At 49.4% G+C, this 25964-nt stretch overlaps 1 protein-coding gene across 1 annotated transcript in view; it reads right to left on the reverse strand.

Moving 5' to 3' along the window:
- The window catches only part of CNGB1 (cyclic nucleotide gated channel beta 1), a 126041-nt gene that overhangs the window by 61631 nt on the left and 38446 nt on the right, over positions 1 to 25964 (reverse strand). Inside the window, exons 20-33 of the mRNA XM_008575132.1 lie at positions 25591 to 25746; positions 24222 to 24430; positions 23116 to 23166; positions 22571 to 22657; positions 19951 to 20015; positions 18949 to 19071; positions 12755 to 12896; positions 11846 to 12005; positions 10872 to 10969; positions 10691 to 10774; positions 7360 to 7478; positions 6956 to 7102; positions 2649 to 2868; positions 19 to 90 (exon numbers count right to left, since the gene is read on the reverse strand). Of these exons, the coding sequence (XP_008573354.1) occupies positions 19 to 90; positions 2649 to 2868; positions 6956 to 7102; positions 7360 to 7478; positions 10691 to 10774; positions 10872 to 10969; positions 11846 to 12005; positions 12755 to 12896; positions 18949 to 19071; positions 19951 to 20015; positions 22571 to 22657; positions 23116 to 23166; positions 24222 to 24430; positions 25591 to 25746 (1733 nt within the window). The remainder of the gene's footprint in view (positions 1 to 18; positions 91 to 2648; positions 2869 to 6955; positions 7103 to 7359; positions 7479 to 10690; positions 10775 to 10871; positions 10970 to 11845; positions 12006 to 12754; positions 12897 to 18948; positions 19072 to 19950; positions 20016 to 22570; positions 22658 to 23115; positions 23167 to 24221; positions 24431 to 25590; positions 25747 to 25964) is intronic.

Genomic DNA, 25964 nt, shown 5'->3' on the forward strand with positions numbered 1-25964 from the left:
GGGCTGGTCGGGGGCGGCCTCCGTCGGGGCCGCGGGCTGGTCGGGGGCGGCAGAGCCTGCCTCTCCTGCAGCGTCTTGTGAGCTCTTGGCCTGGAATCCAGAAAGGGTGACTGTGAGGTACAGAATGACCAAGGTCTTTATCGCCGCCCGCGGAGGGTGCAGGCGATGGAATCTGGTGGACGGGCGCGGAGCCGCACCGGGGTTATTTAGGAGAAACACAATACGTTATGGGGAAGTTTAAGGATTAAACGTCCCGGTTGGGTTTCGTGGAAAGTCCCGGGGACATTTTAGGTCTCTGTTGAGTTGCAGGGCTGGAAGCCAGAGCGAAGTTATCGGTTCAAGGCAGAGCCCGTCCCCTGAGCTATTGAGGGAGGGGAGGTGGTGGCCACGAGGGAGACCACCAAGGCCTCTCTGCCATGGCTGAAAACCATCCTGCCCTGCCCTGCTCCAGTTACAACGGATGGGTGGACCTGCAGTGAATGAGATAAACTTGAAGCAAACAAGGTAAAGGGTGATGAGGCCAAAGCAGCTGTGGCCAGGCCACCTTTCTGGACCTCCAGCCTCTAGTCGGGGCTGCCTCCCATAGATGTTTGCCATCGTCCATGTGTCAGCAAGGAATTGAGTAAAAAACCATGCTTTTGTGGAAGCCTGTGGCCCTCCTGCTCTGTCTGACCCCATCTCTGCACAGAAGGAAACTGGAGAGGGAGCAGCCCCCAGAGGAGGAGGCCGGAGTGGTCCTCTGCAGCTGGAGACCCATTCAAGGTGGTGGTAGTGAACATAAAGTGGGAGCAGTCAGTGTGCTTGTGAGGAATAGAGACCCCCTGAAGTTTGCTTAAGTCTAGAGTGTTGAAGGAAGGGGCGGGTGGGGGGGGGTGCTGGAGTGTCCAAGATGCTCCTAGAACCCAGTGCAGCTCTAGGGACCCGCTGCTCCCTCTGTCTCAGAGTTTGCATGTTTTGGTGCACCTGTTCCACCGTCCCCTGTCCATCCTGAACTCTAACAACACACTTCCTGGGCAAGATGCTCAGATGGTGACCATTAATGGGACTTCCTGAAGCATCCTGCTATGAATGGAACCAGATGAATCATGGGAAGGTTAGTAAAGTGCTTTGCCATGTTCAAAATGATTTTATAAAAGGCATCTAAAGTATCCTTCTTGATCTTTACAGCCCCATGTGGCAACTATGAATAATCTAGTTCTCAAAAAGCTTGAGGAGCTTCCCCAGGGTCTTGGAGCTAGCAGATGACAGAGCTGGGGCTTGGACCTGTGTCTCCGGTCTTCTGTTTAAGAGCTCCTTGCACTCTGCTTTTCTGCCCTGGTTGGTCCGAATTGCAGGAGGGAAATGTCTTTTATTAGAACATTCATGCAAATTTAATTCACATGTCAACATTGCCTCGGTGAAGATCTAACACTTAGAAGCAACAAACTCATTTCATCTAAAGCCTTTCACCATACTGAGAGCACTCTTAGAGTTCACGTCTACTCAGCCCATCACAGCCAGCACTAAAGACCCCAACTTGCTGGCTCAACCTTAACCTTGAGTTTGTGAGACAGGCAATCACATCTTTCCTCAGTCTGGGGCCACTGGTGGCTGTATCTGGAGAATGTCTTGGAACCCCAAGTAGTTTTGATGTCATTCACCAGACTCCTACTGTCATATGACCTCTGGATGGGTCCCCTGGACTCTGACACCAGCCCAGATTGAGACTGAGTTCACTGGGCTTCTTTGAATTCTGGCATGTAGACTGCTGCTCCCTCTTCTGAAGAGGCCCTGCCATTGAGCTCCTGCCTAACCCCAGCACACACACACCTTCCCCAGCAACTCCCTAAAGGACAGTCATGAACAGACATAATTAGTGCAATCATTCTAATTTGCATTCTTGGCTTTAGTCACAGAAAAAAGTCCCAGAACTAATTTTAACGCTCCCTTTAGATTTGTGGGGGAGGGAGCAACCAGCACTGTACCTGTCTATGGGATTTTCCTTTCAAACCTTTTAAATTGTCACAGACACAATATTAAATATGAGAACATCATTGCGATCTGGAAGGGACATTCCTTGCTCCCACCTCTCCTCTGACTTCTGCAACAGCATCAAGACTTCTCTTTGGGGAACCTTCCCTACCCCACTCTCAGTCCAGAGGTGGCAAGTGACCCAGGCCTGTCCAGAGCACCACATTCCCCCAGCTGCACTGAATGGCTCAGGAGTTGGCACTTGACCCAATTCTGTGCAATGGCAGTGAGTCCTGGGACTTTTGCTAGAATCACTGGGAAGAGGTACTTTCTTCATGTTGGAATTGCTATACCAGGAGGATATAACCCCAGAACTCTTGGTGGTCTGGCTGGAAATGGAGCCATCACCGAGGAAAATAGAAATTGATAGAATGGGTAAACTAGTCCTATTGGCATTTTTTTGACTTTTGGATCCAGCTTTGCCTGAACTTTTCTATTACTTGATGGAGCAACTCCATTTCCTCCAGCTCATTTGGACTTGCACTCTGTCCCTGGCAACCGAATGGGTCCTGACTGATATAAAGAAGCAGGGGGAAGTCCCTAGAACTAACTGGGTGGTCCACTCTTGGAGGTCCCTCGGCCTTCTCCCTGGTATGAACCCAAAGGGGACGGTGCAGCTGGGTTCCCAGCTGCATTACCTGTTCCAGCAGCTGTTGCTGTTTGGCAGCCGCCTCCAGCGCGGCCAGCTCTTTGAGGCGAGCTCTGAGATGGGCGAGCTTGCCTCCTCTGGCCCCCTTGCCGCCCATCTTCCCTGTTGCAGCGAGGGCAGCGTTGAAGAGCTTGGGGGTGCCCGCCCGGGGTGGGAGGATGAGCACGCTCTTCTCCTCCTTGGGCTTGTTGTTGCTTCTCAGCATGCGCCTGAAATAAAGCAGCATCCGCTTACATCACCAGCACACTCTGGGCGAGAGGAAAGGCTCGATCGTGCAGAACACTTTAGGTTGGAGTTGTGCAGTGGTGGTTGTTTTGGCTGGCGATTTCTGAGTGCTTTCTCTGGGCCAAGCACAGTGCTAAGGGCTTTCTGCATAGCATCTCACTGGATAATGAGAACAACTGTAATGAAATGGGCCTTATAGTCTGCACCTTATAAATGAGGAAACTCAGGCTCAGAGAGGTTGAGTAACTTGTCTGAGATCACACAGTTAGGAAATACTGAAGGACACTTTAATATATGGAGTCACAAATGGGATGCCCAGATGAAAAAGGACCCAAAGCTTTTTCTTTTCCTTCTGCTTCATTGTCACTTTCCCATCATCATCATCACCATTGTCAACAATTATTGAGTCTCCATATGTGCCAGGCCCTGTACTCAGTCCTTTACAGACACTCTTTGGTGGTCCCCGTGATCCCCCTTTCTGGTGTTCATGCTTGTGTCCCCTCTCCTTCAGGATGAGTGGGACACATGATTTGCTTTTGACCGTTAGAACACAAGGGATATCACTTGTGTGAATATGTCACACACGATATGACCTCTGTCTTGCAAGGGAACTCTCCCCTCACGACTTTGATGAGCCTGAGGCCAGCCATAGCCAACAACTAGCTGGGAACTGAGGCCCCCAGTCCCACAACCTCAAGGTGCTGAATTCCCCAACAACTGTGTGGTCTTGGAAGCAAGTCTTTCTCCCATCAAGACTTTAGATAAGATCCTTGCTCTGCTGACACCTTAATGACAGCTTTGTAGAGGATCTAGCTAAGCTGTCCTTAAACTTCTGACCTACACAAACTGAGATAACATGTATGTGGTTTTAAGCTACTCAGTTTATGGTAATACTGTTACACAGCAATAGATAACTAATACATACTTCCTCGTTTAAATCGCACAACAATCCTCACAGGCCCCCAGTCCCACAACCTCAAGGTGCTGAATTCCCCAACAACTGTGTGGTCTTGGAAGCAGGTCTTTCTCCCATCAAGACTTGAGATAAGATCATTGCTCTGCTGACACCTTAATGACAGCTTTGTAGAGGATCTAGCTACAAACATGTAGGATGACCTACACAAACTGAGATAACAAATGTATGTGGTTTTAAGCTACTCAGTTTATGGTAATACTGTTACACAGCAATAGATAAGTAATACATACTTTCTCGTTTAAATCGCACAACAATCCTCACGACACATACATTTTAGTGAGGAGGGGAATCTAAACACAGAGTCCATGAATAATGAGGATCTACTCTACTTTTTTGTCCTTTGGCAGAGGAGGGGCTGGCACTTGCAGCTGATATGACAGGGAAGGTGGGCAGATTTTGTGGGAAAAGTTCAGATAGCCTGGCGTTTGGAAAGGCCAAGTGGGTTCCCTGAGAGCAGCCAGGTAAGATGAGTTACAGGGCAGCTTCCTTCCCCAGGGGACCTCCGTGCCTTGTGTGTATGATGCTCAAATATCAACATTACACCCACTCACCTTGAAGCTGCCAAAGGGATCCAGTAAAAACCTAAGTCACATCAAGTCACTCTTCTGTATAAAACCCTGCATGGCTCCCATCTCCCTCAGAGTAAGAGCCAAAGCCATTACCCGTCCTCACCTACAAGGTTTGACTCAATCTCTTTCCCTCAACTCCTCCAATCCCACATCAAGCTACACTGATTTTCTTGCTGTTCTGCTGCACACAAACTAAACCTGTTCTTCTTCAGGGCCTTTGCACATGCTGTTCTCTCTGCCAGGAATGCTCTTCCCTGTGGGCAGTTCCCCAGCTCACTCCTTTACTCTGTGCAGGTCTTGGTTGAAATGCCACCTCTTCAGAACAGCTTCCCCTGACCAGCTAATCTCAGATAGCTCCCTGCATCACCTGTGTCCTTTCATGTGGCTTTGTGTTTTCTCATAGCCCTATCCCTAGCTGACGCATCACGTAATCGCTCCTTTTTTCCATTGTTGGTCTCTCCAACTAGATGTAAGCTTTGTTTGGTCCCTGCTGTGTCCCCAGGGCCTAGAACTACGTACTCAGTAAATTACTGTGTTGTATAAATGGATGTTGTTGGTGAGTTTGTTCCCTTTATTATGAGCACTCTCCATGCAGTTTACTTATGTATCATTTCATAGAATGAAGTGGAAAGTAAGAATATGTGATAAAAGGCAAGGGAGGAAAAGCAAATGTATGGATTAAAAGGATGTATTCGATTGAAAAATTATAGGGAGAATTTGATGGATAAAGAGGAGCATAATTATTATTAACATGGACTGAGCCCTCCCACATGCCAGTGCCCTACTGGAGACATTCCTGTATGGTATTATATTTAACCTTCACCACAGCAAACTAGGGGATTATACCACTTATTATACACAGGAGAAAACTGAGACCAGAAAAGTTAAGCAACTCTCTTAAGCTCAGACAGCCAGGGCCCCAGCAAGAAAGGATGTGAGTACTATCAACCTCCCAAGCCTATTGTGGGTTTTCTACTACAATGTGCTCAATTAAAAACCTGATCTTAAGAGTTTAAAAGCAAAAACCTGCTTTTCTAAAAAAAAAAAAAAAAAAATGGCCTACTCCTCAACAATACAAAATCCAGGTGTGCAAATTTATTCATTGCAATGCTGTTTGCAGTTGCAAAATATTGGAAATACTCTAATGCCCATTCATAGGAATGCTTTACAACTGTTGAAAGGAATGAGGAAGCTGTCTATAGACTGGGAGAATGATTTCCAAGATTTTTTGTCTTATGAAAAAAAAGCAATAAGTAAAGGAATAAAGTGAATCTATACTGATATAAGTAGATAAATGAATAAACAAATAAATGGGAGGGAAGGAATAGCTCTTCCTTACAGTTGAACGGTGGCTAACACACATGAAAGGAGTAATGGAGTTAGAAAATCACCATTTTGCAACCATCGTAGCAATCATTGATTTAGTGAGGAAACATCAGCGGATGGTAACAATAGTGGATTAAAGTTCGATGGAGAAAAGGGTATCTACATAGTCTCAAAGTGACTCCTCACAAATTACTTATTAATTACAAAGAGAAAAGTAGTAATATTACAATGCAGAAAACTTAACCAAGTGATCAAAGGAAAAACCATCAGTACTGGGAGAAACCAGTATCACGTGCCTTGCGATGTGCTTACTGAGAAGGACACATCACTTCTGAGTGATTTCTGCCAAAAATGCAGAGCCAGAAGGTAATCATGAGAAAACATCAATCAAACCCAAACTGAGGGACATTCTACAAAATAACTGGCTTGTATGCTTCAAAGAAGTAAAAAATAAAAGAAAAAAACTGTATGCTTCAAAGAAACCATTAAAAATAGAAAAAGACTGCAGAACTATCCCAGGTGAAAGGAGACTAAGAATGCATTGCACCTTAATGGAACATGTGATCCTAGACATGATCCAGGAATAGAAAAGAAAAAAAGCTATAAAAGACACTATTGGGACAATTAGCAAAATCTGGATATGAATTACTGGTGAGGTAACAGTATTGTTTCAATACTACATTTCCTGATTTTGATAAAGTTACTGTGGTTATGGAAGAGAAAGTCCTTGTCCTTAGCATTTTTTTTTTTTTTTTTTTTTTAAAGATGACTGGTAAGGGGATCTCAACCCTTGGCTTGGTGTTGTCAGCACCACGCTCAGCCAGTGAGCAAACCGGCCATCCCTATATAGGATCCGAACCCATGGCCTTGGTGTTACCAGCACCGCACTACCGAGTGAGCCACGGGCCGGCCCAGCATTTTTTTTTTTTCTTTTTTCCTTTTTGTCTTTTTCCATGTCCGGCAACGGATCGCAACCCTCAGTGTCGCGCCCGTACCGGACCGGGACCGGCAACGGGATCGCAACCCTCGGTGTTGCTCCCACACCTCGCCCAGCCAGTGAGCGGGAACTGGCCTGTATGTGGGATCCGAACCCTCGGCGGGAGCACCGCCGCACTTCCCAAGTGGCGCACTATAGCAGTGCGCCACCGGGCCGGCGCATTAGCATTTTATTTTTAATGAAAAAAAAAAAAAATTACGTACCTGGCTTTCTTCCGGAGTAACTTCTGAGACTCAGGATAATGCACCAAAATTTCATTCAAGTCCTTCTTATCGAGAATGAAGAGGTTGGTAAACCCGTGGGCCACCACGTTGGCCGTACGCCGATTCCCGCCACCAACAGCCAGCAAGCTGGGGCAGAGAACGGAGGGAGGTCAGACCCTTCGGAGGCTGTGGCTCTGATCACATTCGAATCCTCATTTTCACTTCCTGTGTCAAGTACCGTGATGGCTCCACACGGGTGAGAGCCTGGGCCCACCCTGCACTTGTACGTCAGCAGGTGCCAGTGCTGATCACAGTGGTGTCCTCAGACCCACCCACTAGCCATCCACTCCACCTTCCTCAGCCCTTGCCCAGGGCCTCTCATTTTACCCCAGCTCCCCTCTGACCTGATTTCTCCAAACACAGATCCAGCTTTGAGTGTCACCAGCACAGACTTCCCATCAGGGCCGCCCAAAACCTGCACCTGCCCCGCCTGGATGATGTACATCTCGCGGCCAATCTCCCCCTGAAATAGAGAAGGGGCGAGTCCATCTTCCCATCCCCAGAAGCGACCAGAGAAGCAGTGAGGGCTGGGCCCAGAGGCCGGTAGGAACGAGGCTGCGGTCCAGCCCTGCCACGGCAGCTCGGCGTGGGGGGTGGGGCCAGCCACTTCCCTCTCTGGCCTCAGTCTCCTCCTCTGTGGACTGGGGAGAGTGACCACCCCTTGCCCTGCCTCACTGACAGGGTTTTGGTGGGGAGTTTGTGTTGTCATGGAACAGAAAGTTCTAGCTAACCTCTGAGGTGCAGGTGTAACGGTATTCTGCAAATTCCGCAAATTATACCCAGTGGTGGACGCAAGGCAAATCGAATAGTGGTTCACATCATAAGCTAATATCTATGCCTAGCACATATCAGGAGCTTGGTAAGCATTTGCCAGCTGAAATAGGAATGACACAGTAATCATGAAGTCCAGCACATCCATAACACTTTTCAGTGCCAGGCACTGTTGTAACTGCTTCATGTGGCTGTACCTACTTCGTCCTCAACAGCCTTCTCACGTAGGGTGCTCTTCGCCCAAGGTCGTAAAGCCGGGATGAGGGAGAGCTGGGATTTGAACCCAGACAGTCTGGTTCCAGAGTTCACGGTTGTTATGGGTTGAATTGTGTCCCCCCACAAATTCATATATTGAAATCCTAATGCCCAGTACCTTAGAATGTGACCTTAGTTGGTAATAGGGTCATTGCAGATGTAATTAATTAAATTAAGATGAGGTCATATTGGAGTAGGAGGGGCCCCTGATCCAATATGACTGGTGTCTTTAGAAAAAGGGAACTTTGGACACAGAGACAGGCATAGAGGGAAGATGACGTGAAGAGACACAGGGAGAAGGTGGCCATCTGCAAGCCGAGGAGAGAGGCGCTCAGTGTGGGGGATAGTTGTGCTGTACTACAGCAGTCCTAGTGCACTAAGGCAGTGGCCTAAGTCCCAGATAAAACCGAATGAATGAATGAATGAATGAATAGCTTGTGCTACGGATCGATGTCCCCCCAAAACTTACTACCTACTGAGACAGTGTAAAGAGGGTGGGAAATCTTATTATGGTAATTGAAAGGTGGGTCCTTGAAGAGCTGATTAGAGTGTAGGACCATGCCGTAGTGAATGTATCAATGATGGTGGTCAGGGGCATGGTTCTGAGGGCTTTAAAAAGAGAGCACATGAGAGTATTTCCCTCTCTCTGCTCTGTCATTTTCTGCCATGTGAGACCCCTGCATTGCTGTAAAACCACCACCAAAGAAGACCCTCACCAGATGTGTTCCCTGGACTTTGGACTTCCCAGCCTCTGACACTGTAAGCAATAAAATTATTTCTTTATAAATTACTCAGTCCCCGGTATTTGGTTATAAGCAACAGAAACAGACTAATACAGCTTGCTTTGGACTGCAATCAGAAATATCCAGTCTGCCACACGCCTTCCAGTCCTTACACCTTCACAGGCTCCTGCCCTGGCCTGCTACCTCTGGGCAGCACCCGGCGTGTTTAAAAGGGAAGAGACCGAGGAAAATAATTCAGTCACTCTTTTGATTTATTCAAATGTTTCCTGTGCATCTCACATATGCTTGGCCCTCTTAACAAAAAAGGAAGACAGTTTTGCTTCTGTTTCTGTGTCCAATTTGACACAGGCTGAAGTATGAGTGGACTGAAGAGCTGACCTTCACCTCACTAACCAGCCCCAGGGTGGCCCTGGAGTGTCTCAGTGAGATCGTCACAGAGCAAAACCAGACAATAGAGGGCACCATGCACACATGATCATCAAGTGCTCAATTGAACTTGCCACTGCAGACTCCCCCAGCTCCTGATTTGCCTTTTCTTACCTAAAGCAAACTCCTTATTACCCTCGTGGATAATAGCAATGGCAATTGCACCTACTCTGTGCCAGGCACGGTGCCAAACTCTGTGTGCACATCTTCTTCAATCCTCACAACCACTCCATGAAGGAGGTATTACCAATAACCCTACATTATCCACCAGGACGGCAGGACTCAGAGAGGGCAAGCCACTCACCCAAGGCTGCACAGCTAGGAAGTGGCTCCAACATCAGACAAATCACTCTATTGGTCCACAACCCCTCTTGGTCCCTGAAGCTCCAGCTTTAAATCCAATCATCTTCAACATCCTTTCCCCCTTTCCCCCCAGCTCTCTGCTTCCAGAAACGACACTGCTACACAGCATAACCTGGAGACAGGGGTTTTCTTGGGGATGGGGATTCCCAAGTCTTATAGGGCCTGCTTGGGCAATATGTTCACCCCTGTGCACACACCCAGGCTTATTAACAGCTCTGTACAAGAGGATCGAAACCTGGGTTCCTGCCCCCTCCCCATTCACCCAGTGGCCCTTGCGTCACCTCGAATCCGAAAGACATGGAGCAGAAAAGGCTTTAGTCACTGTCTGGACCTGGAGTTCAAACCCACATGTTTTCTTGGATCAGGTGGGTGATGTAAAGCAGTGAAGGGAGCCTGGTGTGGGGCAGTGGGGAATGGTGGGGCCTGTGGCTTCAGGAGAGGGCATGATGCTTCCATTTAGGGGCAGCCCCTCCTCCACTCCAGCTGACTCTTGCTATTTGAGAAAGTGGGGCCCAGTGCTAGCAGATTTTCTGTTTTCAGCCAGAGATCTGGATTTTTATGTGAAATCTTCCAATTTTTAAAAGTTGGGGACTAATTCAATTTTTTTTTTTTAAAGATTAGGAAAAGAACCCCACAAAATATCTGTGCCAGATCCTATTCAAGAGCTATAAGTTTGCAACCTCTGACCTAGACCTACCCCTTCTCTTGTCCCATTTTCCTGCTGGGAAGATTGAGACCCTGGAAGTAGTCCTGTCTACACAGTCAAGACCCTGCCCCTCTTCAGGCTCCTTGCTTTCCTTTCCTGTACAGTGAAAATCCTCATCATTGCCCCTACGGTCTTGCATTGAGAGAGCTGTGAAAATGCTTTGCAAAGCCTAAGGCACATCTGTGATCACTGCCTGGAGCTGGATAAGCCACCTAACCCAAAAAACCTGAGAGCTCTTGGGTCAGGTCACCAGTGCACAGAGCTATAGCTGCTCCTCTCCCTCCCCAGCAATTCCGCTCTACCCTGGGCTTGCAAACCTCACTGGGCCTTCAAAGGTGCTCCCTCCAGTCCAGATCCTTGAAAGGGTGTTGTGAATCCCAAATCCCATTGCAGCTGCCTCAGCCAGCTCACCTTTTTGCACACGTAGTCATTGGGCAGGTAGACCACAGAGCGAAGCCTCTTCAGCATGTCAAAGATCATCTGCCGGTCACAGCCCTACCCCAGAGAGGAGGTGAGAGGAGCCCCATTTAGAGGAAGGTTTGGGCTTGGGAACTTCCAGAGCCCTGGGGGTGAGGGCACCAGGTGGGCATACCTGAAAGAGTGCCACTTTGCTAACAATGTCATAGTTCACATCGATGGCGAGGTCCAGCCGCATCTTGTCCGGAAGCTGCACCATCAGTTCTGATTCGTCTATGAACAAGACCCAGCAAGGGTCAGAGGCAATGCCAGGCCCCTCCCCATGCACACATACAGGCCAAGGCCCTATGCACTGGCTCACTCAGGCACCCTATTCCCCTGCCACACAGAGCCAGTCTAGATTTGTAGAGTGCCCTTTTTCACCTCCATGCCTTTGCCAATACTATTCCCTCTGCCAGGAACACCCCCGTGCACTTTTCTGACCAACTCCTACTCATTCTTCAGAACCCAGCACTAATGCCACCTCCTCCAGGAAGCCTTCCCTTGACAGTCCCTGTGCTGTAGCACTGACCACCCCCCTTGTTGCAACTGCTGATGATCTATTGTCCCCACTCACACTATAACAACATTAGCAAGAACTAAAGTCTACTGAACACTTACTATGTGTCAGGCACTCTGTTACAAAGTGTTTTACAAAGATTATTTTATTAAATCCTCCCAGCAACCCAAGAGATGCCCATGACTATAATCCCTGCTTTACAGATGAGTGCAGGGGTGTGGCTTGCCCATGGCCACACAGCCCCATCAGGATCCCACTCAGAGCCTGCCCCAGGAGAGCAGGGGCCACATCTGTTGTGCCCACCGTGGGCTCTGCGGTGCCCATGAGAGAAAGGGAGGATAGAGGACGGAGGGAGGGAGGGAAAATCTTTCTTCTTTCCTGATTTAAACTGTTTTTAGATCTTTGATGGGGATTTATCTCAAGGTGGGTAAAGTGAGATGAGGGACGTCCAGAAGACAAGGGATCTCATGATGCAGCCAAGAGAGGCCCCAGTGCTCGGAGACACAGAGGGCAAAGGCAGGGCTCAGGGCAGCAAGTTGGAGGTGTGTGTGTGTGTGTGTGTGTGTGTGTGTGTGTGTGTGCAGTCTTACCCAGCATGCCTTGCGACTGCCAGGTGTACTCGTACCAGGTCTTGACACGGTTCTGCACGGACTTGGGGATCCTGTAGAAGTTCATGTACTTCACTGTGCTGTCCATGCAGCTGCGGTAGTAGGTCTGGCCTGCGGTGGCGGCCCCCACCACATCTCTCATCTGGGGGAAAAGGTTGGGGGAGCTCCAGGAAGCTGCTGGGTCAGAGGGGGGCTATTAAATGGGTTTGGGGGATTTGCCACTTTATGCGGACCAGGGACATGTGGTCATAGGAGTGGGAAGATTGGGAGAGAGACAGACAGATGTCCACACACAGAGAAGCTTTCACGGATGGGGGAAGGAGGGAATGAGGCTGCCAACCCCTTGGGTGGCCTCAGGTCCCTGGGACCACACAAGGAGAGGACATCTCATGCCGGCTGGGCCGTGAGGTGTGTGGGGTGTGATTCTGGGTGGCCGCTCAGTGCCAGCAGCCACTTCTCTAACCCTATGCTGGAGTAAATATGACCCCAGTGTACTGTTCCTCAGGGCAGTGCCCTGATTGTCACCTCATGTGCTGATTAGAATGTAAGATACTCCCCCAGCACACCAGAAACGCCAGGGCAGGGGTTTCTCTCAAAGGAAACAGCCCCAATCCTCAGGCTTGGCAGAAAACCATTCATCCCAGCATATCCAGGTTTCCCAAAGGGATTGATAATTCAAATGGGAATGACTTCAGAGAGGGACTGGGATCTAGATCACTCCCACCCCCTTCACACAGCAGGGCCCAGTGCTCCCACTCCTGCCTCTCAGTCCAGTGCTCTTTCCTGGGCTTAGTCCAAAAGGAACGGGCACAAAGGATGACATTTCTGACAGTAGTGCGAGGGGGCCCTGCAGGCAGGTGGGGTGGAAAGCCAGGCTGATGCTCCAGCTACCTGTCCAATCATCACAGAGAAAGCAAAGACGCCTGTGAAGTAGTTCAGAAGCTGGAAGACAATTTCAAAGAGTGTCCTGGGGTCGGGCAGCCCACCAATGGTGATGAGGGTCTTCACAGCCCAGTAGTAACAGCGAATGTAACTGGAGAGAGAAAAGAAAAGGGGCTGACTTTGGGCAGCCTGGTTCAGACACCTCTGGTAGATGTGCATTGTGTAAGAGAGAACCCTTTACAGCTCATAAATGCAAGAAAAACCACCTCTCGCATGTGCAGAGCAGGTTCACAAATGCTATCTGGTTTGGTTGTGACTCTACCCCAACCCTGCAGGAATATGTTGTCATTCCCATTTACAGATGTGGAAACTGGGGCTCCAGGAGACAGCTGGGAAGAGTTGGCAGGAGGATAGCCCAGAGTCTTCAGACTCCTGAGGACTGGGCTCCCTCAGTCATCCTTCAATGTTCTTTCCATTTTCAGTCTTTTCCTTTGCAATCCCCTGTCATGCTGGTTCATGGAAAGTAAGAGCAACACTGAAGTTGGAAGATATCTTGAGGATCACCTTTTCTGACCCTCCCCCTTGCCCACCCATTTTCCAGACAGTGAAACTGAGGCCCCAAAAGGGAAAACCCACAGTCACCAGCTGACAAGTTCCAGAGCTAGGACTAGATCCCACCATCAGTAACCCCCTGACACAGGCCTGTGATCCATTGGGAGAGGATGTATGAGTGAAGGGACCCTACTTGTGGTAAAAGGCACAGGAAATGCCCCAGGTGCTGTGGTCTGAATGTGACCTCCCAAGTTCATGTGTTGGAAACTCAATCCCCAGTGCAACAGTGTTGGGAGGTGGGCGCCTTTTGGCAGCTGTTTAGGCATGAATAGATTAATGCCATCATAGAGGAGCTTGATGAAGGGAGTTTTGCCCCTTTTTGCCCTTCTGCCTTCTGCCACATGAGGACACAGCGTTCCTCCCCTCCAGAGGATGCAGCATTTAAGGTGCCATCCTGGAAGCAGAGAGCAGCCCTCACCAGATGCCGGCACCTTGATCTTGTACTTCCCAGCTCCAAAACTGCGAGAAAGAAATTTATGTTCTGCCTAAATTACCCAGTCTCGGGAATTTTGTTATAGCAGCTCACAGCGAACTAAGACACCAAGTTTATCTAATTATCACAAAGTAGCAAGGGTCCCTCATACACCTGCCCACACCTTCAGGTTGAGACCACCCAGGAATCAGCAGGGCCTAGAGACTGGGCAATCCTGGCCAGCTTTCCTGTGTCTTCCTGGGCTTTGCTCAGCAGCTATTTCTGTAGCATCATAGATGGAACATGGGCTCTGGAGCCAGGCTGCCCGGGCTCAAACCCAGCCCCACCATGTTCTAGCCACATAACTTGGACAAATTACTCAGTCTCTCCAAGACTGGCATTACATGGCATTAGAACATCTTTCACAGGGGACCATGAAAACGAAACGAGATGCTAGAGGAACACCTGGCACGTGGTGGGCTCTCAGTAAGTCAGCCTCGGATAGCTTCTCTGTTGCTGGTCCTACCATGCACTTGTGCTAGAGAATGCAACAGGCTGGCCCATGTCCTGGAAGCTGGCTACCTAGGGGGGCATGCTGGGAGGAGGAAGCAGAGGTTGCTGGGGAGTTTGGTGGGGAGTTCTGCCTCCAACTAGCTGTGAGAATTTGGGCAGGGCTCTTAGCTCCTGTTCCCCATTATCACCCATTGCCTGGAAGTCTCAGGACCACACAAGACAGGCCTGCCTGGTCAAGCCTCTGTCGTACCTGCTCAGGCCACCAGAGGGCACATGAAAGCAGCCTTCAACCCAACGGAGCAGCCCCCAACCCTCCAGACCCGTCCTGGAGCTGGGTGTTCATGCCACGGGGCCACCAACAGACAGAAGACACAGGAGCGATGTCCACAAAGCCCCGGCTTTCCCCCAAACCCCTCCTGGTTGGAGGACTCTCCCACTGGCATGGCACATCTTAGGAAGCTCCCTTCAGTCCTCATGTCTTTTACTCTCTTAAGTCTATGGAGACCCTCCATGCCCCAGGCTGGGCAGGGCCAGAGCAGGACGGCCCTGGAGCAGGATGAAGGGCCCAGTATATGTAGGATCTCGGATCCTCAAGGCTCAGGCACACAGCAGGCACTTAACAAATGGTAGCTATTTTTAAAGTTCTTATTCACGCGGTTGGGCTTCTCGGGGACTCCTTCACTACCTGTGCTTTGCTCATGTGTTGGGGCTTCCTGGAAGATTTCGTTTGGAATAGAGCGCTGCTACCAGAAAAGTATGTCCTTCCCCCTGCTGAGCAGAGGGTCCTGCAGAAGGAGGTCCCCAGACAGCTGACCCCCTGTCCTCTCCTCCTGCTTGCCCTTCCTTCCCAGGGCTGCCCAGTGATGGACGTGCCAGGCCCAGCCCCGGCGAGGGGGGTTCTTAGTTTATTGGGGCACACACTCCTTTGAGAATCTCAGGAAAGCTAGGACTCTTTCCCTAGAAACACCAAAGTATTCTCAAAATTTAGCTACAATTCCCACGGGGGTTGTGACCTCCTTAAATCTCTATACCCCAGGTTACAAACCCCTTTCCTGACATTCTGGCTTACCTGTAGCAGGAACTGGGGTCACAGATTCCTGTTCAGGCACAGGTTGGACATGTTATATATCTTAGTTTATTGTTCCTCATAAGAAATTGAATGTAATACCACCCCCATTTTGTATATGAGAACATCGAGTCTCAGAAAGAGTAAGGGCCCCACCCAAGATCACAGAGCTAGACTTGATGCAGAACTTGTGTTCTCCCCTTTGTGAGTGGTTAAATGAATGAATGAATGAATGAAGGGTATAGTCATGGGCTCAGGAGCAGGGCTGTGGATGGATTCAACCATGGGAAACAAGGGGCAGGGCCACTGGTGATGTGGGGGAGTGTTAGGCCCTGACCCCTCACAGACTCCACCCCACAACGGAAGTCAGCAATTCCCCACATGCCTGCCTGGGCTGCCCTGGCTTCTGGGACATCTCTATAAAGGTATGGCTCTCCCTCAGACCGCAGGCACATCACAGAAGGTGACAGCTACAGCATGGTGACTGAGGTTGGGACATCCATACTGAGAACAGGACATTCTGAACAAATAGTCACTCTATGAAGAAGCCGCCTTGGACATGAGTGACCCACCTGTTCAGTGCCAACTGGAAGCAAGTGCTTAGAGGGGGACAGAGTGTTCACAGCTGGCCTGTGAGCATTTTGCATCACTCATGGGCACATCCCAGGGCAAGGCAGAGCCCACCTAAGGTGACTAACTCACCATGAGACTCTTCCTCCTCCTCCTCTTCATCACTGCAGCCAACTCAGCACCTCCTATGGCTGGCACTGGGGCAGCGACTCACGCATCTACCTCTCACAGGTACCTCTCTGGGGTGTGAGCCTTATTTTCAACCCCATTTCACAGGTGAGAAAACTGAGGCCCAGAAAAGAGAAGTGGCGTGTCCACTGCTGTCAGGTGGCAGCTCCAGGAGACACACATAGGACTCCTAGTCTATAAAGCCCATGCTCTGAATCTCCAGGCTCAGCCCTGTCCTCAACCGCACATGCTCCCACCTTCTCACACTGCCCTCCCTCCCCAAATGAAGCACAGCCTGTGTCCTGATGGGTTTGTGCTCTACCTGACATACTGGCATCCACCTAGCTGGTGTCTGCCTCCTGCCTTTCCTCCCAGACCATCTTCCCATCAGCTGAGTGACCTTACTGAGAGACCCTCCCTGTGGTCACTCTCCTGCTCAAAGGCTTTGAAAGGCAAAGAGAGAGAATGTCAACAGGGTGGCTTTCGGTACCATCCAGCCTTAAAAGCTAGACACTATAACTATGGGAACTCTCTCTACTTTCCAATGGATTTTTTTTTTTTCCTTTTGTCTTTTTCATGTCCGGCAACAGACCGCAACCCTCAGTGTCGCGCCCGTACCGGACCGGGACCGGCAACGGGATCGCAACCCTCGGTGCTGCGCCCGCCCCTCGCTCAGCCAGTGAGCGGGAACCGGTCTGTATGTGGGATCTGAACCCTCGGCGGGAGCGCCACCGCACTCCCACGCGGCCACTGTAGCAGTGCGCCACCGGGCCGGCCCTTTCCAATGGATTTTTATGAAAACCTAAAACTGCTCTAAAAAAATAAAGTCTATTAATTAAAATAATTTAAAAAACCCTAAAAATGTTCATACCCTTGGCTCTGCTATCCGCCTGTGAGAATTTATTATGAGGAAACAATCAGGCCAGGGGACAAAGATTCGCATAGAAAGACATTCCCTACAGCGTCACGTGTTACAGTGAAAAATTAGAAATACCCTCTAGGGCTAACGACAAGGAAATGGTTGGTATATCTGTATGGTGGGGTATCAATATCATGGTTTTAAAAAATGCAGTGATGAGAAAATATACACAATATTCTTATCCTACTTCCTTGTTGGTGACTTGTTTTTTTCACCCGTTTTAATATTTTTACAATTGGGATGGATCTTACAATCCATGTACACATTTGATGTAATATTTATTTTTTTCCTAAAAGCTGAATTGACTCAATAATGTGTCATATAATTAACTGTATCTTAGAATCAAAGAAATACAGTAGAGTATGTTCCTGATCTTTCTTTTATAATCAGAAAATATTTTATATATGACATCATACATATATATGATATATACGTATGTATGTACATATATATGATAAAGAACAGCAAAAAAAGAAATCTTTGCTGGGTCCCCATTGCCTAAAGCAATGCTATCCCATAAAAATATATGATTACATATGTAATTTTAAATTAACATATGTAAATTTAAATTTCGAGTTCCATACGTAATTTTAAATTTTCTAGTAGTCGTGGTACTGATAACCAAGGTCCTGTGTTTGATCCCTGTACCAGTTAGCTGCCAAAAAAAATTTTTTTTAATTTAGAAAACCATGTAAACTTTCTAGTAACCACATTTCTAAAAAGTAAAATAAAAAGAAACAGGTAAAATTAATTTCAGTAGTGTATTTCAGTTAACCCCAAAAATGAGTTATTATCATCTTCATATGTAACCACTATTTTAAAAATGGGTAATAGATAGTTTACATGCTTCGTCATAAGTCTTCCAAATCCTGTGCATACGTCACATCTAAAACACATCTCAGTCACACTAGCTGCCCATTAAGTGCTCACTAGCCCGGTGTGGCTAGTGGGTACTGGATCGGACAGCCCAACTTTAGAGGAAAAGGTTCAAATTCCCAGGGGAGGCTAGTCAGCAATTGGCCCCACCTACCTTTCTGGAAACTTCCACACGCCCCATCCCTCCAGTCATACAGTCTGCTCTTTGACTCCATTATCTCCCAGCACCCCATCTTTCTTAGTGCTATTCCCTCCTCCTGGGCTCTCTGTCCCTTCTTTCCACCGATCAAGGCCAAGATCAGACTTTTGGCAACTTTTGGTGGAACTGATCATGCCCACGTCCACCTCCCCCACCCCCTCTGGGCACTAGGCTGGCACTTTTTTTTCATCCAGGCACATGGTACAACAGTTAAGACTCTGTAGCCCTGCTGCCTGGGTTCAAATCTCTAACTTAATGACCAGTGCGACCTTGGGAATTCACACCTGTTACCTCATCTGTGAAATGCAGATGTGATGGTGCCTGTCTATGCGATTGCTGCTACTATGTTAAGTGTCTGAACACGACTGGTACGTAAGTGTTCTACAGGGCTTGCTGTTGGTATTATTACTGTTGTCGGTACCATCACCATCATCATCATCATCATTTTAGCATGTGCCATAACGTCTGGCAGCTCTCTGGATTGGCAAGTGGGTTTCACCTTGTTTGCCATTCCTCAGCGGCCAGGAGTGGCTGGGGAGCTGTGCTGAGAGGTGTTCTCTGGCCTCATTCCCACTTGGCTGCGCCTATGAGGTAGAGGAGCAGATCCACCTGTAAAGTGTATTTGCCAACTACTAAACTTCGGGATGCTGCAAGAATCTTCCTAACAGGTCTCATTCAAGTCTATAAGCCCTGTCTGGAGACCTTAGCTTAGTGAAGATGTGGAGACTTGGCCTTTGAGCCTTGTCATGTCAATGATTCCTTGGGAGCAAGGTGGCCTCAGCAACATGGTGGCAGTGAGACTCCTTCCTGGAGTCTTTGTGCTGTGAAGTATAAAGTGTGTGGCCCCAGGAGGAAGACTGTGGCTCACCCGTTTCCCACGCCATCGTAAACCCAGTGAGTGGAGCCGATGCCCTCATAGTCCGACGCCCAGTAATAAAGACATGAGTTCAAGTGTAAACTGTACAGCAAGTAGGCTGTGGTTCTGATGACCCTGCAGGAGAAGGAAAAAGGATGAACACAGCAGCAAAAATCCCCAGGGGTCAGGACTGCAGGAAATGAGCCAGTCCTCACTCCCCACCCCCTCACCTCAGAGGTGGAGCTGTGTGGCCCTGTCCAGTGGCTTGGAGGGATGGCCACCAGCCAGGGAGAACCAACCAGTGGCTGGGCTGGCCCCATCGGATGCTCTTTTGAGACCGTGCCAGTTGGGAATGGTGGCGCTTGAATGGAATGTTGTCAAGACTGGAAATGGAGCTGGAATTGGCAGAGGGGTAGCAGAGCTACCTGTGCAGATGAGTTCTCGGGGAGTGGAAGAACCAGAGGGGAAACATGTTTCTGGGGAGGAGAGGGGAGAGGACAGATGTGTGCAAGGAAGTGAAGATGGAGGCTGTGCTGCCTGTGAGAGATATGAAGAGGAGCTTGTTCCCCAAGCGTGGCCTGGCTGCTCTTGCACGACTGCGAGATGACCACTGTGTCCTCATTACAGCTCCTGCTCTGCTAGAGCTGGGGGGTGGGGGGAGCTTCAGCTCAGTTTCCTGCCCTGGAAATGCTGGTGAGTCACTCCTGTCAACCTGTGTGGGCACTGATCACAATGCGGGGAAATGGGACATTCCTGGTGCTCTAGAAAACAAACATTCCTTCGGAGAAGAGGAGGCTGGGCCAGGAAGACATGGCTTCCAGTGGTGCTGGGGCCTGGAGGGCCGGGGGAGTTTGAAAGCGGGAGCGTGGGGGTAGGGAGTGCCTCGCTCCCTCTGTTCTTGCTGCAGACATCCTGCACTGTGTGCGTGTGTGCACGTGTGTGTGCACATGTGTGTGCAAGTGTGTGCACGTGTGTGCATGCATGCATGTGTGTGTGTGGAAGGGGGGGCCTCACCTGTAAACGTAGGCTTTGCTGAGGATGGATTCCAGGCGGTCGTTAAACTCAAAGAAGGCCAGGTACTGGGAGGAAGAGCAAGGCGTCACAGGCAGCCCATGGTCTGTGGGCCATGCACTGCCCTTGCGTCTCCGGCCCTGTCCCCACCATACCAGGGCTGAGGGCTGAGGAGGGGGCTGGACAGTGAGCATTCAGAATCAGAGCTCCTTAGCCCCTTGAGGGGTGGAGGCCAAAAACTCCTCTTAGGGATCTGATGAAAGTCATTGCCCATTTTCCCTCGTAGATTACATCTAATCATGTTCTCACACTTTGCATGTAATTTCAGGGGACTCCTAGACATTCTCACTCCTATCATGACACTTTCAGGGGTACGTGCATGCCAGGGAAAGGACCCTGTTTTGAATGTTTATTTATAAAGAAAACAATTTTACAAAGAAATGGCATCCTCCCCCTCTCTACCTTATCACCTTCAAAGGTTTATTTAGAACAATAAAAATCTAATAATATCTACTCTTCTGTATCGAGCACCTATTACATGACTGGCACTTTAGATGACATTACCTTCTTTCTTTTTTTTTTTTTTTTGTCTTTTTTTGTTGTGACTGGTAAGGGAATCGCAACCCTTGGCTTGGTGTCGCCTGCACCGTGCTCAGCCAGTGAGTGCACCGGCCATCCCTATATAGGACCCGAACCCGCAGCAGGAGCGCTGCTGCACTCTCAAGTGCCCCACTCTCCCAAGTGCGCCACAGGGCCGGCCCAACATTACCTTATTTCTTTTTTTTTTTTTAAAGATGACCGGTAAGGGGATCTTAACCCTTGGCTTGGTGTTGTCAGCACCACGCTCAGCCAGTGAGCAACCGGCCATCCCTATATGGGATCCGAACCCCTGGCCTTGGTGTTATCAGCACCGCACTCTACCAAGTGAGCCACGGGCCGGCCCCCTTATTTCTTATTTACACATGAGGCATGTGTCATCAACTTCCTTTGACAAAGAGGAAGCTGGCACTCAGGGAAGTCCAGTAACTTGTCCAAAGCACATGCTGGTGAGTGACAGAGACAGGACTCAAACCCAGATTGGACTCAAACCTACAAGCTCTTTCCATGATGCTGCACTCCCTCTACATCTCTGTACACATTCATTTTCTGATATTTGAAAATAGCATTTATAAAGATTCTCTAAAGGATATGTCAGCTATTCATCCAGGTGTTCATTCTAATCTCTATCCAGGGTTTAAATTGGATGCAGAAGGACCACAGGCTTGGGTCCCTCATCTTAGGCTCAAAGAATTTTTTCCTCTGAGTTGTGCTGAATGTTGGGCCCGTGAGTTACACATGCTCACCAGGGCCACCATGTGAACCAAGGTACGAATCTCACCTCTACACCTGGGATAAAACATGGCCCAAGGGCCCAGCCTTCCTCATTCTAAAGCACTCTGCAGCCCCCCAGGAGGCTGACGTGTATCACAGAAGAACGGTGCCACTCACAGGTCCCCCTTCCTCTCGGCAGCCAGAAAGCTCAGAGGCAGCTTCCATGCTCGAGTCCAGGCAGGTGTGCTTTCTTTCCATCAGGGGACTTAAATTCCTCCTCATTTTCTCCTGTTTCCCCAGGTTATTACAGTTATTATGTTTGCCTTTTTTTTTTTTTTTTTGCCTTTTTTCGTGACCGGTAACGGGATCGCAACCCTCGATGTCGCGCCCGCACCGCGCTCAACCAGTGAGCAGACCGGTCTCTATATGGGATCCGAACCCTCAGCGGGAGCGCCGCTGTGCTCCCAAGCACCGCACTCTACCGAGTGTGCCACCAGGCCGGCCCATGTTTGCCTTGTAAACTCCCTCATTACTATTTCTGGGAAAAGGCACCAGCATCACTTAAGGAGAGAGATGAATTTAATTGATTGGCCAGCAAAATCCATCAGGGGGATCCTGAGTGCTCTGAGTGGCTGTCCACCCTGGTCACACTACAGGACAGTTCCCGGGTTTCCACTCCATGCTATGCCAGCCGGACACTCCATGGGACACTGACTCTGCCCAGTGAGTGGCAGAAGAAACAGCTGGAATGACACTGAGCATCAACCAATGATGAAGTGGGTGTCGAGCTGGGCATTCAAATCCATCCTAGGGCTTCCTAGCTCCTGTGAGCTCGGGCAAGTCACCCAGCCTCTCCAAATGCCAATTTCCCAATCTTTTAGTTGGAGACCACCATAAGGCAGATACTCCTCTCTTGAGAGGCTCTATAATTACTGAAAGCAGAGGCAGTGGAGACAGACTGCCTGAGTTCAAATCTAAACTCCACTCCTTCCTATCTGTGTGACTTGGAGCAAGTTACTTAACCTCTCTGTGTCCCAGTCCCCTCATTTGTAATATGTTGGTAATAACAACACTCACATCATAGGGTTCAGGAGTAAGCCTTGGTTAAGCCCCTGGAATGATACCTAATGTGGTGCCACAGAAGCACTGTACATTGTAATGAACTTGCCACTAAGACACACATGGATTGAATGCATCTCCCTCAGGCCATCCCTCAAGGATTCCTTTTCCCTCCCCAGTGCTGCTCAGGGCAGAGCTGGTGCAGAGCATGGTGGAGCTGAAGGCCTTGGGTGGGGGAACCTGCCAGTCCTACCTTTAAACAGCGGGGCAAGCGAAGGAGGGGGTTCACACCAAATTTCAAGTAGAGAAAATCCAAGGGCAGGAGGCAGAGCAGGTCCATCTGAAATCACAAGGGACATCACAGTGTGTAAAGCGGGTATCCCCGGGGTTGGGGGTTCAGGTGAGTGAGGGGCAGGGTCTCCAGGGTCCCCACCTTCAATGGAAAGGTAGGGTCAGAATGCCTCAGGGGGGCCTAAGATGAGAGGGCAGAAAGCTCCCACTTGGCTTCAAAGCCCATGTTGCCAACCCCAAGGGCAGCTTCATTACCATGGCTGCTGTGCTGCATAGTGGGAGCTGGAGTGGTACGGACACATGGAAAAGTGGCCTCTGAGCACCACCCAGCCTCTGCTGGTCTCCTGGGGCTTGTGGCCTGAAGGATACTCCCATGGGAGATGGGACCAACATCCCTCCAGGAGGCAGGAACCAAGTCACATGGGCCCCCTAAAGCACCTGGGGCCCTCCCAGATTCCACCTTCTGCAACCTCTGCAGGCACTAAAACTTGCATCGCTGACACACACCTTAAAGCGACGAGATTTCATGTAGTTATTTCGCATGTCCTTTTTGTCTGTCTGGAAGAAAATGGAATGACAGTGAAATGGCCTTAGAGCTTAATCCCCGACCCTTTGGGGAGCAACAGTGGAATTCCCTGAAGAGCCCCACATTCGTATGAGAGTAACAGCCCCACACGCATGGAGCCGGAGCAGACCAGCTGAGCTTTGAGGAAAGCCTTGAGGTTTACAGCTGCGGAGGCTGAGCCCCTGGGGGCAGGGACTTGTCCAGAGTCACCCAGCGAGATTCCAATTCCTTGTATGGAAAGTGAGGATATGGAGCTTATTCTCTCAGCACAATGGTCTCACCTGGACCATTTGTGACTTCATTTACTGAGGAGCTGGCAACTACTCTGATCAGTCCAAGGAATTCTCTTTCCTCTAAATTGTTTTAGAAGCAAAACCTCAACTCATCTGCACACAGTGGAGCGGGCACTGCCAGTGTGGAATTTTGGAAAGTGACCAGCACAGGGAGATGGGGACTGTGCTCCTGCTTCTCATAAGTCACAATCAGGGCCGCAGTTTCCCCTCTGGTAAGTGGGGCGTGGGCCAGAGCATGGGGTCTCGAACTAGTCCATGTAGCAGAGCATCAGCGTGTTCATTGCAGGACCCCCAGGAAGTGTCAGTCACCAGCAGTCACCTGTGCTGAGCACCCTGCATTCATCTTATCAATCAATCCTCTCAGCAATCTCTGCAGTGGGAACTATTACTGTTCTCATTTCACAGATGAGGAAACTGAGGCTCAGAAAGGCGATTAAGCTAGTGGTGGTGAAGCTGGGATTCTACCTAGGTCTACCTGGTCTAAGGGCCATTCTCTAGATGACTTCTCCATCTTTAATTCCATCCAATGGCCCAGGAACTATTTCACCTATGAGCAGTATCTGATTTGTGTAATTAGAACACATCAAAGGTGTACGTAATAAGCAGCTATGCTCTTGCAGAAACACAGGCAGCTGCTCCTGAGATTTCCTTGTGTGTTTGTTTTGTCGTCTATGACAGCATCAGGGGCTCGGCCCATGAAGGCTCTGGCTGTGGGGTCTGCCCCCAGTCACCCCCTCCACCTGCCTGTGACTCACAATGATGTCCCCCCCTCTGACAAACTGCAGGCGCATCTGGAACACGGTGATGTCCAGAAGGTAGATGAGGTCACACAGGTAATCCATCAGCAGCCAGAGATGGATGTTGTCTGGCGTCTGGTAAGGGAAGGCCCAGCGTACAGGGATCAGCCAGCAGTTCCAGTTCCAGGCCAACACCACGAAGAACAGCCACAGGACGTACATCAGGTCTGTGGGGAAAGGCGGGACAGGAACATGCTAGAATGTCAGCCAGAGTAGGGCTATTCACTGGTGGGGCAGGTGGGGCTTTCTTCGTCTGCACTTTCCTTCAAGTACTACATATGGCACTTTTGTAACTTTGTGCATGTGCACTTTGTAACTCTGTGCATGCATGTGCATGCATGTGTGTGCATGTGTGCACGTGTGCGTGTGTGTACACACGTGTGGGCATGTGTGTGTGCACGTGAGCACATGTGCGTGTGTGTGTGTGTGTGTGCACATGTGTGCGTGTAAAACCATCTGTGCTTTAAAACTAAATCACTGCTAGGACCTACTAAATCAGAATTCTCTGAGGAGGGGATACGGTGACTAACTAGAAAACCTGTTTGTTTTTGTTTTTCTTGAAATTTTTCCAAAAATGTATTTCCTGCTTTAATAAATACAGAATAGCAAATAATGCAGGGAGGATGGACAGACAGGTGAGTGGATGAAAGTATGGGTAGACAGACACTGTGGTTACCTGGTCACTTTAGAAACCCAATGGACATCAGGGTTGGAATCCTGCCCCCAAATGACTTCTTGTACCATCTTAAGAAAGTCCCCTCCTGGCACCTGCCATGCCCTTTTCAGAGAAGCCACAGGAAAATGTCAGATAAGAAGAGCAGGGAGGCCCTTTGTAAACTGTAAAGTGCAGTGCACATATGAAATGGTGTTATATCTGAGGAATATGGAAAGGGCTTAAAGGAAAGTGAGAGGAATTCACTTTAGATATTGGAAGAACTCCTGCCCTTTTCTGTTCAGAGTAGGAGCTCCGGGAAAAAGCTGGCATGACCAAAATAGAAAGAAGACTTGGCCAAGAGTCAGGAGTCCTGGGTCTGCACTGACGAGTTGTGTGTTTAGGCAGGTTAACCTCTCTGTGCCTTAGTTTCCTCATCTGTAAGATGGATGTGATCTTATGTTCCTATACCAGGGACTTTTGTTGTTGTTTATTTGTTTTAAGAATCAGGTGAGGAAGTATGGCTTCGTTTTGAAAAGTATAAGAGGTGACAAACCTAGGACATCTGTGGCTCCCACCCTGCCTTGTATATTCTCCGACCCTCTCTGCAACCCTCCCACTCTCCTGCCTGCTCCTATTACACAGTGGGAACACCCATGCCCACCCAGGACTCACTGGTCAGAGGATCAATGCTCTGGGGAAACTGGTACATCTTCCAGGGGCGGCGTTTGAACTTGCAGCACAGCATGTCGCAGTAGTGCTCCTCCTCCACCTGCCCCACATCAGCAGGCTTGGTGTCTGGGGCTGGCTCTGGGGCTTTCTTGGCTGGGGCTGTGGGATGACATTGGTGAGCACTTGACCCAGCCCAGAGCCCAAGTAGAGGGTGCAGAGAGAAGGGTCCCAACTGCAGACCCTGGAACCAGAGCCGAAGGGACCCCAGACACCATCCCTCAACCAGCTGAAAGCTCTGTGTGCAGAAACTGAGGTGCTCTCCTGGAGGGAATCCCACAGCTCCCTCTTCAACAGCAATCTGGGACCCACCCAGAAAC

This window comes from Galeopterus variegatus, unplaced genomic scaffold (assembly GCF_000696425.1).
Source record: "Galeopterus variegatus unplaced genomic scaffold, G_variegatus-3.0.2 Scaffold58, whole genome shotgun sequence".
NCBI classification, from domain to species: domain Eukaryota; kingdom Metazoa; phylum Chordata; class Mammalia; order Dermoptera; family Cynocephalidae; genus Galeopterus; species Galeopterus variegatus.